The 15,177-nt window shown below is 31.9% G+C and overlaps 1 protein-coding gene across 1 annotated transcript in view; it reads right to left on the reverse strand.

Moving 5' to 3' along the window:
- Positions 1 to 15,177, reverse strand: part of ADGRB3 (adhesion G protein-coupled receptor B3) — a 923,209-nt gene that overhangs the window by 516,918 nt on the left and 391,114 nt on the right. The window contains exons 2-3 of the mRNA XM_060189990.1: positions 10,267 to 10,377; positions 3,074 to 3,235 (exon numbers count right to left, since the gene is read on the reverse strand). Coding sequence (XP_060045973.1) covers positions 3,074 to 3,235; positions 10,267 to 10,377 — 273 coding nt within the window. The remainder of the gene's footprint in view (positions 1 to 3,073; positions 3,236 to 10,266; positions 10,378 to 15,177) is intronic.

Genomic DNA, 15,177 nt, shown 5'->3' on the forward strand with positions numbered 1-15,177 from the left:
TGTCACTGTTTTCATAATATATTATATTGAAAAGAAATACATTTTTTACCAGCATGGTAAATGATGAAACAAAATATTAACCATCAAATATTTCATAAAAGGTATAATAAATGTCTGAGAGAAATATAAATTTCCTATAATAGGAGATGTACTCTTTACTTTTAAAATGATAAACTTTAAAAAAATGATGAGATTTCTAAGTTATTTTTCAATTTTAAATGGTATAAAATATCAAAATTCTTATTCTTTTAATTCAACCTCTGGACTATATAATGATTAAAGATAGGTATTTATCATCAACACTATTTAACCAAATATAGAAAGATTAAAATCTACATGAATATGAAGGCAAAGAAGAACTAGCAATTAGTAAATGTGATTTAGAAATCATAACCATCGACTATTAACTGAGTTTATATTAAGAACTTATAATCATAAAATATCATTGAATTTACAGGACATCAGAAACAGAATGCAAAGGAGAACACTTTGATCTGGTCATAGATTCTGTGCTGAAAGAATTTAATCAGCAATATATAGATATGGCAGAAGGATGGAGACTTATATATGTTGATCATATGAATGATGCATAACTAGTGGTTAGAAAGAAAGCCTTGAGTGGAGCTTTTCACCAGAGCCCTTCTCCACTAGGGAATGAGAGAGATAGGCTGGTAATATGGATCGACCTGTCAATGCCCATGTTCAGCGGGGAAGCAAATACAGAAGCCAGACCTTCCGCCTTCTGCACCCCACAATGACCTTGGGTCCATACTCCCACAGGGTTAAAGAATAGGAAAGCTATCAGGGGATAGCTTGAGGGGATGAGATATGGAGTTCTGGTGGTGGGAACTGTGTGGAGTTGTTTCCCTCTTATCCAATGGTTTTGTCAATGTTTCCTTTTTTTAAAGAAAAAGAAAAAGAAGAAAGAAAGAAAGCTTTGAATGGAGAATTGTGGAGAATGCGTTAACACCCTCTTAGACATTTGTCATGAAGAATCTATCCTTTTATGTTCAAAGGATCTTAGTTGTTAAGCAGATGCTGACAACATAAATTTTATGTCAAGTACACACATAATTATTGACATTTTTCTTCATTGCTAAGGATAGGAAACTTGATCCTAGGACACTTAATAAATATATTGTAAATAGATGCCAGCCTTTCAGCAATCACCTAGTCAAACAAATCTTTCCATACCTTAATGAAAATCTACTAGGATTTACTTGCAGTAATATTTACCTATTGAATTTAGAAATGTATAACTCCGGGAGTCGGGCGGTAGTGCAGGGGGTTAAGCGCAGGTGGCGCAAAGTGCAAGAACCAGCCTAAGGATCCCTGTTCAAGTCCCCGGCTCCGCACCTGCAGGGGAGTCGCTTCACAAGTGGTGAAGCTGGTCTGCAGGTGTCTATCTTTCTCTCCTCCTCTCTGTCTTCCCCTCCTCTCTCCACTTCTCTCTGTCCTATCCAACAACAATGACATCATTCATAACTACAACAATAAAACAACAAGAGCAATAAAAGGGAATAAATAATAAATAAATATTAAAAAAAGAAATGTAAAACTCCTAAAACTCCCTATCTTCTTACTATTTCTTTTTTTTCCCTTCTATGTAATATATCTAGATTAAATTTGCTCCATGACTCCTTTTTTCGCAAAATTTCCCACTGTCTTTCTCCTTCTGTGACTGTTTTATGTAATTTTCCTCTAAATCTTTAAAATGATTCCAATTGAAATTCTTTCTCATCTAATCAAATTCCAGTAGATTTTCTTTTCTTGTTTTTAGTGAAAATGTTAACTTTCAATTTTACTGCCATCTACTGCTTTGTATCTATTTTCATTATGAAAGAATTTCTCATAATTTTTTCTCCACCATTTCTTAACCTTTATCTCTAACAAATTACCTTTTATTTTGTTAAAAAGTACTCAAGGCATACTTTACCATCTAAACAATTATAAGTATATGATTCAGTAGTGCCAAGTATATTTATACTGTAGTGAAGTAGAGCTTCAGAATCGTGCTCCTACAAATCCTGTAACTACTGAACAAAAAGTCCCCTCTCCAGATTGTGTTTTAATAGTTTGCTTTTACCTATTCTGCTTGGAAATTGGGATTATTTCTGCATTTTCTTCATGCCACCTACTCTCTACCTTCACATTTAAGAACTGCATAACCAGCCATCTTTAGAAAGCAGTTAAGCACAATTGGCTGATAAAATGCAACCACAACATGATTTATTTTTTTTTAATGCTTACCATCTTTTGGACCCTATGGAAATCACTGAATGGAAGTTCAGTGTCAGTTGCAATTGTCACTAAGCTTGTACCATTCATTTATCAAATTAATGAAATTATAAACATGGAGATTTACAATGCTTTGAAAAATCAGATTCAAAGTGAGCAAGTTATTGTTCTATGTGCTAATTAAAATAAAATATGTTTCCAGATTTGGTGAGGTGACTCAGCATTACAATGCATTTTTCCCCCATTTAATCAGTCCCTGGGGCTGTCTTTTTTCCACTAGTGAAGCTGCTAGCAAAGAAGTGGGTGACATTGATAAGGAAATGACCTGAATAGAATTTTTAAAAAATCATTTTTGCTCAGGGATATTGTTTTTCTTGATAGGATCAATTTGGTGGAAAGAAAGCAGTCAATCAATTTAACAACTATATTACACAATGGATCATTGGAATATATTACAAAAGGCCAATTGCTATATTACTTAAACATCTAATTGGACATTTTCACCATCTAAAATGAATCGCTATATTACTTAAACATCTAATTGGATATTTTCACCATCTAAAATGAAGAAAGATATTTGAAACTTAGATACTCTTAGAAGCAAATAAAGTTTATAACTGATAGTTTCAGTGGGGGAAGTCATATAATTTCTTGACTGCTCTGAAAGCAGAAATGATCACATATATTATAACATTCCACAGTTGAATTATTAATACATTCATATACTCAAATTAAAGTTCCTATATCCAGTTCATTTGAAAACAACAATTTGCTTAAAATGTGTAGCATGGCACAATTAAATAACATCCACAGTTTTAGTTGCTGCTAACACTACCTGGACAGAGGGCAGTGTTATTGCAAACCCTTGATTCTCTTAATGGGCCGCTGCAGTGTGTCCCGTAAGGTGATACACAAGTTCTGGTTCGCACCTGCGACCCTTGACCACAAGTAACTGAGCATGTGCTCCACTGGGACCACTCTTCCACACCAGATTCACCTGTGTGCAAGACAATAAATAAACATGAAATACTGTCTTGAATATGCGTATAGTTAGTATTTAAATCAAACTGACACTGTAACATGCAATAAGAATTTAAATTTGAAAATATGGCAGAACATCAAAATAATACAAAAGAAAACATTTTGGAGAAAAAGAAATTTAAAGAGAGATGCACACTATGTTGATTACAAAGACTGGATTTTAAGTAAATTGGTTAGCAAAACTATTCTTCACAAATTCCATTTTGCTATGGACAGGTCCAAGGTACTAATAAACATTTTAAAATAATATTTGAAGTGATTTTCTTCAAGCAGTTTAAGTTACTATAATAAAATGAGTGATTGAACAAAATGTATTATTAAGGTTTCTCTAGCTTTGGTGAGAAGAAATATGTTGATGTATTCCTCCCTAATTCCTCATTGCATATCTCTTCTCTATATCTGGATACAGTTGAGTCCTGAAAGTTTCAGCTTATCTAATATTTATTGTATTGAACACTGACAGAATTATAATTTATTGCTAGCACAATTACTACTTTTTCATTCCATGAAAGCTATTTATTTTGTGATAATTTATTAAAAGCTTGCAATTCACAATTTTTCCCATGATTTAAAGTATAGAAGTGTTCTTACTTGAAACAAAGAACAACTGCACTGAATTTCATTAATTTTATATGGAAATAAAACTTACTAAAAATAGGGTACTGAAAAGCCATTAACTGTTTGTATTCATTAATTCCATTAATAAATCATAATGATTAAAAACTAATTTTATAATCACCTGTAAGACTTAAAGTTGTAAAATTATTATTTTTTCTTTTTACCAGAACATTGCTCAGTTCTTATAGTGATGCAAGGGATTGAACCGGAAACTTTGGAGCCTCAGGCAGGAGAGACTCTTTGCATAGCCATTATGCTATCTACTCCCTCACTACTGGAGTAGAATTTCTCAGATCATCAAAATGAATTCTATTCCGACATCAAGCTCAAGATGGATGTTTAAAACTGATTTGAGATCTTGCATTTGTTCTTCCCCAGACAAATAATTATGTCATCTAACTGCTAACAGGGTTGAGGCTAACTATTTTGGTGTTCAAAAATTTTTCAAGCAGAATATTTCTGAAAGCATGCATTATTGGCTATATAAATCAAGGAACAATTTACATTTTAAAAATCCTGTTCAAAAATTGCTTCTGTAATAGTATTCAAAAGATAATATGATCATACATTTGTCTGTGTCTCTCTTATTTTTCTCTTTTGACATATTGGTAAATGACCTAGAAACAACTTATAGTGTCACACTCAAGTAGCAATAAGTTCATATACCAATTCAGGATGGTGAGTCAGAGTGTAATTTTTAGCTTAGAAATTTTTTTCCAAATAAAAATTTCAGCTAAAATCAAATATGTAGTTGATAAATTTGTAAAATTTGCATTCTGGTATAAGTTTCTAGTCTCCTTGAGAGTTTATAACTAGGAGTTCATGGACAAGCAAAGGAAAACTGACCACACTTTAGGTAGCAATATTATGAAGCACTTGCTCTTCTTTGGTCTGAATGATGTACCCAGAGACACAAGCAATGTGTTTATAACTGGGCATAAATCACAAGGGTACATACAATGGCAATTAAGATGACAGATTAAATTAGAGGAGACTTCTCAGTGCTGTGAGAAGTTTTTGTCCTGAATATACTGGTATATACTGGAAGATCATGCTTGATTGATTGATTATTTTGATTATTTTGCCTTCACTGCTATAAAATATAACTAGTTTGTAAAGTGATACTAGATGAATATTTGAAGAAAAATTAAAGTTATGTCTCATTATTTGTTCTCTTTCATTTAGTAAAATATTCAACCTATGTCTAAAGTAGTTATTCTAGAAATCCAATGATTAAAATGTCCACATGTACTGTGCACATACATACATGAATACTTAAGAATAAATTATGCATCAAGCTAGGGCAAATTAGTGCATTTTCCCCTTAAATTTTACCCTTTGTTTGTTATGAGATTAAATGAGATAGAGACTGTATATATGTTATTTATTAAAAGCCAGAACACCACAAGTAACGTGAAATCTATAAGTAAAATGATAAAGGCTATGGATTTAGTTATATTTTTCCACAAAGCAATCTCCTTGCCGTTATATTGTTATGATAGGAAAAAAGCATGTTTAAAATGGATAATGAATCAAGATCACATACCTACTTATAATTGTACTTTTATACAAATATTTTAAAATGTGGGTTGTTAGTTAATGTGATGTTATAACTGCTAGCAAATTGATGATTACTGAATCATAAGACACTGATAATTAAATGATCATAAAAAAGTCTTCATTCTCTCATAAACTGATGGTTCATTTCACTGACCAAAAAAGGACATTTAAATGAATAAAATACATATTGGCTCACAGATTCATGAATCAAATTTTGTCACTAAAATACTGGTCTAACTTAAAAAAAAAAGGACCTATTCATCGTTCAAATGTCACGATTTCAAGTAATAGTTGCACTAAATAATTCTATTTCAATGCAGTCATTTCCTCATTTCAAAGGTTGTGAAGATTAGTTTAGTCAAGTATATTGGGCCATTGTGAGACATATCTATGCTGAATTTTTAGGAAGGTATTTTTAAAATTGTATATTGTTTTTAATATAGATGTTTATATCTTTAGATACACTCACATTAGTCTGATTCTTTAATTTCTGTCTGAGAAGGTATATTAAACCCAATGTAATATTAATGCTCCTCATCCTACTACAAAGTCTGAAAATAAACAGTAACACTGCAGCTAAACTATGGACAGCTTGCTTGATGGATATGAGCTCTGTGATTTTGAGAAAGTCACTTTTATTTCTCTGAATCTTTCAATGATATGAGCAATGTACCTACCTCAAAATTTAGTTGTACAAATCATAATATAATGAATGGGAGTGTACATGGTTATAAAATCAACTAACATTAAATTTTGCTAGTACTTTAAATCACTAAATTAGAAATACATTTTATTTATTCTGTATTAGATAACATATATATATAAATATATATATATATGTTTTCCTTATGTTACAAAACTACTTTTAAAATATGTTTATAAGTGGTGGGGAGAATACAGGTCCAAGAAGGATGACAGAGGACGTAGTGGGGGTTGTATTGTTATATGGAAAACTGGGAAATGTTATGCATGTACAAACTATTGTATTTACTGTTAAATGTAAAGATTAACTCCCCAATAAAGAAATTAAAAAATATATGCTTATAAGATCATTTGATACGTATTATGTAAAAAAAATAGTAAGTGTGACTATTATGTTTTTAGCTTAACCATTGGTATTTAAGTGTCTATATTAAATATTTCACTTCTGTTTACTAAAAATGCAGATTATGTCTTAGGTTATAAGAGAAATAATCATCAAAATTAAATTATTTCAATCAATGACTAAAATAAAATTATTTTTAAAAGTAATGTTACCATGTGAATGCTGTTCTTCTAATTAATAACTTGTCACTCTATTACTTTACAAAAACCTTGCTTCTTTAAATGCAAGGTTTATTGATCATACTGACTAAAAAGGACAGGTTACTCATTTTGAAAAGTTTTAAATTAATGAACATTTATAGTTTTTACTTTGTTTTTCTTCATAACAAATTTTACAATGTGCTGTCCTGTCATTTACTACTTGGTTTCGGGGGCCAGATAGTTGTGCACCTGGTTGAGTACCATGTTACAATGCACAAGGACCTGGGCTGAAAGCCTGCAGGGGGAAGGCTTTGCAAGTGGTGAAGCAGTGCTGCAGGTGTCTGTCTATCTACCACTTCCCTCTTGATTTCTGACTGTCTCTATCCAACAAATAAGTAAAATTAATAAAAAGAAATAACTACCTAATTTTACATCTATTCCATCGTTCTGTGTTTTGAATAGGAGCAAATGCTTGTAATTGTCGGTATAATATCCAAATATCCATTCGTTGGTTTGAAGAATGTAAACAATATAAACAAGGTGTAATTTTTGTAAAATTTTACAATGTGGCAATTAACTGCATTTATGCAGATAATTATCTGACACCTTGAAGAAAGTGAAATCCAGAAAACATTCAAGGAGAGAGTCAGGCTGTGGCGCACCAGTTTAAGCACACAGTAAAAAGCGCAAGGGACCCATGCAAGGATCTGCATAGGAGTCCCTGGCTTCCCACCTGAAGGGGTATGGGGGGGGTCACTTCACAAGAGGTAAAGAGGGTCTGCAAGTATCTTTCCCTACCCTTCTCTGTCTTCCCCTCCTCTTAATTTCTTGCTGAACTATCCAATAAAATGGGAGGGGAAAAAAAGGGCCCCAGGAGCAGCAGATTCATAGTGCTGGAACCGAACCCCACCAATAACCCTGGAGGGAATATACAATCAAGGAAAAAAATCCTTTATTTTTCAGTTTTAAAATTAACTAATGTCAATTTATCAATTTTATAAACTATTTGGAGTAATGTAGCTTTTCAAGTTTTATGCAAGCATCATAAATTATTTAATAAAATATTAAATTATTTATATGTGTTTATGCTAGCTTTAGTTTAAAATAAATAGTTTATATTTATTATATATTTATCCAAATATGCAATCAATAATGTTCTAACTTTAATCATGGTGCCTATTGACTTTACTGTGTTACAGTTAACAATATAAAACTATTTTAAGCTTACTCATGGATTTAGTTAACAAGTTTTCAATCTACTTTTCCAAATCATGTGCCCATAGAGATACAAAACAATGTCTACAGAAAAATGAGTAAGTGAAAAACAAAATAATAGCAACATCTCACCAAGAAAAAAATATTTCTTGTGACATGAATTTGTTAAAAGTGAATATTAAAACTGCATATTTTATGCTTATATAACAAGGGGCAATTTTAAAAATCTTACTTAAAAAACAGAAACCTCTTTTCTTTTTTTTTTTAAAGTATTTTTTTCTGATATTTAACTCTTTTTTTTAAATATTTATTTTTATTTATTTCCTTTTGTTGCCCTTGTTGTTTGTTTTATTGTTGTAGTTATTATTGTTGTTGTCGTTGTTGGATAGGACAGAGAGAAATGGAGAGAGGAGGGGAAGACAGAGAGGAGGAGAGAAAGATAGACACCTGCAGACCAGCTTCACCACCTGTGAAGCGACTCCCCTTGCAGGTGGGGAGCCCGGGTTTGAACCGGGATCCTTACGCCGGTCCTTGTGCTTTGCGCCACCTGCGCTTAACCCGCTGCACTACAGCCCGACTCCCAGAAACCTCTTTTCTAAGGGGCATAATATTTATAAATGAACTTTTTTTTTTTTTGCTTGAACATATTATTGGAGATTTCAAACAATGATTCAGTACTTTACCAACTGATACTAATTTTAAGGAATTTTCATTATTCTGACTGCCATTTCTTTCACAAATAGAAAAGACACATTCTATGACCTTGACAAAATATCCTTATGAACATGGTACTTGAAGGAGACTGAGTAGTTATCCCACTTTCCACATGTCTATTTATTATCAGAACCCTCTGTCTATAGTCAGTGGTTGAGATTTTAGACTCTCTACTGTGAAAAATACATTCAGAAAACATTTAATTTGTCGATGTTTTCATTATAAGATATATTTTCAAATTACAAAAATATCACATGCTCTCAGTAAAACTGAACATTTGTCTGAAAAGTAATGTACTTTTGGATTTATATAAGCAAATAGTAATATTTAAGTAATCTTTTCTTGAAAAAATGGAAGAAAAATTTGGGGGTCCTGGTGCATAATGAAAGTGTATTCATATGTCAATGACTTCACTGTAAAACATTAATATCCTCAATAAAAAGATGGATATCAAAAACAAGATCTCTTCATTTCTAGCTATGAGCACAATATATATCCTTCAAAACCTAAAGAGAAAAAATAATAGAATTTATTTTAATTGTGAGCATTCTTCCTGCTCTTAGTATTCTTTGACCTACTTGCAACAAATGTTTTAAATTCAATTACTCACATATTACTAGGAACACAATTCATTAAGAATAGTTGCATTTTTACACTGTAAATCTAATTTAGTTTTTTGAATAAATATTAAATAAAGATCACTAGGAACTAAAGGAAGCATAAGTCCTTAAAGGGTAATTTTGTCAAAACAAGTCTGACTGTAATATCAAAAAGTTGACCATATACCATAAACTTCATTATTAGTGGTAAAACTAGTAATCTAGAGAGCACAAAACTTTATAAAGTCATAGAGAAAACTGTTAGTTTATATTTTTTCTGAAATATAAGTGGCAATAGAAAAATTCACAGCACAAACACACTTTCATTTAAAGATGTACCACATGCAGTGCAACCAGATGAATTGTCATTACTATGAGTCAAAATATGAATGTTTTTATTCATTTATGTTTTTTATAATTTTGTAGAGGTAGGCATTTTAAAGTAATATAATTAATTTGGGATTATAACTTAAAGTCAGAAAGTCATATTTTCTGATGTTTATTTGTAGTGTATTATGTCATACTTGGCATTCAATTGTTAATTATTAAGTATATGTAACAAAATTTTCTAAGCAATATTTTTAAAAAGTTCTAATTTCTACACAGTTTAATAATTAATATTTACATCATTTATAAGATTTGAAGAATATTTAGTATATTATGTATGTCAAATTAAATTATCTAAGGTCCTATTTAAGATTATAATGCTGAAGATTTCTATAATTAATTTTGAATAATAATTATATTGGCTTCATTAATATTAATGATAAATTTAGATGGTCAGTAGACAAATATAAAAGTAATCATGTAAACCCTGAATTCCTTAAAGTGAAAGAAAAATTAATCTTATACATTTTTGGTGTACTTGTCAATACAAAGCTACTTCATTTATGGACTTTAACTGGTGACAAAAATAAAAATGGCTCAAAAATATCAGCTCCAAAAACTGACAAATGTGCAGCAAAAGATTATGAAAACATGCAGTGGTTCCATTAAATCAACAACAGTAAATAGAAAAATGTAACTAACGTATTACCAGTTTGTGCCATAAATTTAGCAGCATCAGCTTGTTCCTGAGGGACCCTTTTTTCATGAACAGATCGAGGTCGCTGACTTTTAATTGTATGATCTCCCATCATTCCAAATTCTAAAGACAGAATAAAGTTATATGAAAGCTTGTGTGTAGACAATTCTCACAAATGACATTACTGTCTCATGCAATATGTTCCTGCACATACCTAGAAGTAATTGATTAAATTCACAATTGTAAATTTGCTTGGCTGATCTGCTTGGAATAATTCTAAACTCAAGTCAGAAAATCTATAGACATGAACAAGATTTTAAGAAGCAATAATAACAGCCAATGAAATGACACATCGGATTTTAAGTTGGCTTAATTAATAGAAATGGTGAACTTTATTCTGATAATGTTTTCAAGCAGTACATCAGAAAAATAAATATAACCACAGTGTTAAATTTTTCCCCTCAGAAATGACTCCTGACTGCATAACAGCTGCTGTTTTGCTGAATAGTAATCACCCCCACATTATTCTACTGTTCTCTTGGGGAAATGAATAGTCCTGTAACCTAGCTTAAGTAAAGTAAATACTCACTTAATAAATTATTTTCCTAAGAATATGATTGTCCTTGTCCTCAAATGCTAATAGAAAATGATGGCTAAATAATACTTTTTTTTTCTCCTGCACTTCCCATAGATAATCTGTCCCTTTTCTAACCAACCATATGTTAAACCGAATTTTGTTTTTTTAAAGTTATGTCTAAATAAAAGGGAAAGACTCTGGGCTCTGTCATTAATACTTTAATGTTATACCTCTTAGAAATGGTGAAAATTCTGACATAAGCTAGAAAGATGGGGAGAAAAATAAGTTGCCACAAAGTACAGATTCCATGGAATACATATTTTAAAGTTCATATGCTTAGAAATCTGTTAAAAGGGGCTTGGGAGTGGCACGCCTAGTTGACTGCAGGCATTATAAAGTGCAAGGACCCAGGTTCAAGTTTCCAGTCCCTACCAACAGGTGGGAAACTTCACTAGGCCAGAAGCAGTGCTGGAAGTGTATTCCTTTTCTCTCCCTCTATATATCCCCTTCCCTTAATTCCTCTCTGTCCTATCAAATAAATAAATAAAATCTGTAATAATTTATGCCTATTGAATTATTATTTTAAAATAATTTTGCAGCATGTGAATCAAATGTATAGATTACTTGTTTGCACTGACGTAAAAAGTGTAGGTAGAGAAAGCTAAATCCAGAAAGACAAGAACTCAAGGTTTTTCTGCCACATCAAGAAAAGTATTGGGTCCTTAAGACTAGGTCTTTTATTATAAATAAAAAGATGATTGCATAAAAGTATTCCAATGAGAGTGTAGATATATTGACAGTCATAATGCTAAAATTTCAAAATGAAAAATTTTAGTAGCTTCTGTTATCTTTTTTCCCATCAATGCTTTAGATAATAACCAAATAAACTAAAGTGTATTTTTAAGTACTAGTTACATCAACTTCTATCTTACATGAATGAAAAAAGACTAGCACACACTTTTGTCCATCATGGCAAATCTCACATAAATACTAAAGTAACGATGGAATCTGACAGATTCATTTGTCAGAAATTCTTTCCAAATATTCTACCCAAGAGAATATCCCATGAGAAATTTCAGGAACCTAAATGTGTGTTTGTCATTGTCACCTCAGATAAAATCTAAGGCAGGAAATGGAAATTTTCCTAAAATGCCAGTTGGTATAATCTTGCAAAATCCATCCACTTTTCTGCATTACTGCCAATATCCTTTCACTTCATTTATTTCTACATATAGTGCATGCTGCCTAATTCAGTTTCAGTATACTAAAAAGAAGTGTCTAATCACATATTATTTAATGAATTTAGATATTTACTACTTATAAATTTCATGTATTTATACATTATTCAGTATTTTTAATATTGTACGGTAATTGTCTAGATCTGATATAAAGAAATTTAATAGCATTTTTAACAGCATGGTTTATCTTTTGTGTTCTTGAATTTATTATTTCAATTGTATCTATGTGCTTTATGTCTAGCTCTTAGAACACCTAAATCAGAGAGAATATGTTTGCTTAAATAAATTGGGTGCTCTGGCAGTAGCACAGTGGGTTAAGTGCAGTTAGCTCAAAGGATCCCGGTTTCAGCCCCCGGCTCTCCACCTGTATGGGAATCTCTTCACAGGCGGTGAAGCAGGTCTGCAGGTGTCTATCTTTCTCTTCCCCTCTCTGTCTTCCCTCCTCTCTCCATTTCTCTCTGTCCTGTCCAACAACAACTACAACAATAAAATAACAAGGGCAACAAAAGGAAATAAATAAATAAAATTCAAAAATATATGAAAAGCTGTGAGTAAATAAATGTATCTTTAAAAAAAATGGGTCCTCTGGTGTTCACAAAACCATGATATTGGCATTGACAGAGCAAAGAATACCAAAAGAAACTATTCCGGGAAGTTGGGTGGTAGTGCAACAGGTTAAGTGCACGTGGCGCAAAGCACAAGGACCAGAGTAAGGACGCAGGTTCGAGACCAAGGCTTCCCACCTGCAGGAGGGTCACTTCACAAGCAGTGATGCAGGTCTGCAGGTGTCTATCTTTCTCTTCCCCTCTCTGTCTTCCCCTCCTCTCTCCATTTCTCTCTGTCCTACCCAACAACAATGATGTCAATAACAATGATAATAACTACAACAATAAAACAACAAGGGCAACAAAAAAGGGGAATATATATAAACTGTTCCATGTACAAAATATCTAGTAACTTCGTATGTCACTAGATTACCAGTTTGAGTCAAAGAGATTTATTCAACTCAAGGACAACTTTCTGTTTTCCTAGCAGCCGGAAAATTATTTTCTAAGGAAACACAAGTTTATTTATATAGGAACTATGAACCTGAAATGAAAGTGTCTGTGCATGTTGAACACAGCTGAAATTATATTTAAATTTTAATGATTTTTGAAGTTTAAACAAGTGTATTTATTTTAAATATATATTAGTATATTAATATTTAAATAACTATTTCATATTATTAGCCAAATATGATTCAAGTACCTTAAACATATGTGCAATACAAATTATTACAAAAATTTATTTTTTTTTAGACAGACCGAGAGGCACCAAAGCAGAGAGACAATGCCAAAGACCATAGCACTGTAACTTCCTTCAGTGCTGTGAAGGCCAGGATTGAAACTGAGTAGTGCAAATGGCAAAGCAGCACCCTATCCAAGGAAGTTATTTCACAGGTCTACAAATCAAATTTCAATATTCTTCACTGTAGTTACTTCTATTTATCAACAATCAATACTACATATACTACATAAGAATTCTGTATTATTTTAAGTTCAATACCTAACCTAAGAAACTCTTGGGGTCAGGTTGTGGCACACCTGGTTGAATGCATGCTATAGGTTACAATGCTCAAGAACCTGGGTCCAGTCCTGGTCCCCAACTGTAGGGGGAAAACTTTGCAAGCATTGAAGCAGTGTTGTGTCTTTTTGTCTCTCTCCCTCTATCACTCCATTACCACTTAAGTCCTGGCTGTCTCTATCCAATAAATAAATAAAGATGAAAAGTATATATATAAAAAATTCTTAAATGGGCTTAATTACATATATTTATACAACCAAAGGAGTAATATGAAAATTTTGATAATAGTTGTCCATATAATTTATCTGATAAATTAGAAAGTGATATTAAGTATAAGGCCTTGATATTATATTCTCAATCAAGGGACTGGTATATGACACACCAGTAGGACTGACAGACTGTTATGTGCAAGAACCTGGGATCAAAATCATTTCCCTACCTGAAGAAGGGAATTTGCAGGTACTGCAGATGTCTCCCCTCTCTTTTCCTCTCCTCTCCTCTCCTCTCCTCTCCTCTCCTCTCCTCTCCTCTCCTCTCCTCTCCTCTCCTCTCCTCTCCTCTCCTCTCCTCTCCACTCCTGTACCTCTCCTCTCCTCCCCTCTTTTTTCCTCTACTCACATGTACACTTGATAAAAAATTTTTTTTAACTGCTGGTAATGGCTGAGCACACTTACATGCACTAAGACCAGCAATGATCTTGGTAATAACAATAATAATAAAGATGAAAAAATGTTCCCAATAAAATGGACAACTTGAAAACTATTTATTTAATTTTTCTTAAATTACAAAAACATATGGTGGTATTGTTTAATGATTCAGAGCTAAAACAATCTGTATTTGTTAATGAAATATGAAAACTACTATTTAACCAAGTGATATTCTTTTGCCAATATTTATATGCCATGTGTTTGAAAACAAAATCCTTCTTTGTTTTAGGGCTATGATCAATTCTAAGATAAAACACATGTTATGATTCCACTAGTATCTCAATTGGATATTTTCAAAATATATATGTTCTTTTTCAAGATATTATCATCTTCATTTCTAATAAAAATAAAGGCCAGTTGGATTATTCAAACTTAGACTAAAACAAGCAATTATATTAGATGGTGAATGTGACTTAAGGTAAATCTTTCTGAAAAATGTAAAAGGCTTGTTGACTCATATTTCAATGATTTTGAGTTGGCAAAGATAATATACCACATTAGTTACATAAGAAAAATAGCACAGCCAAACAAAAAATGATTTGTAATAAAAAGCAAGTTATGATAACAAATGAAATGATGTATAACATGATGTCATATATGTACATAAGTACATGGTTTATGAAAATACAGGGTTATTTCCTATATTTTATGTTAATGGTATGAATCAGCAAATAAATAACATGTGCTTGTATACAACTGCAATGATTGGAGATGACTTCCATGTTCAAGCACATTTTTTTTCAGATATTCATGATGTTTCTTGATAAAAAGCAACAGTTTCTGAAGGTAAGATACATAATCAAGGTTATTGGAAAGAAATGCATTGAAAAGCAACTGG

This window comes from Erinaceus europaeus, chromosome 4 (assembly GCF_950295315.1).
Source record: "Erinaceus europaeus chromosome 4, mEriEur2.1, whole genome shotgun sequence".
In the NCBI taxonomy this organism is placed as follows: domain Eukaryota; kingdom Metazoa; phylum Chordata; class Mammalia; order Eulipotyphla; family Erinaceidae; genus Erinaceus; species Erinaceus europaeus.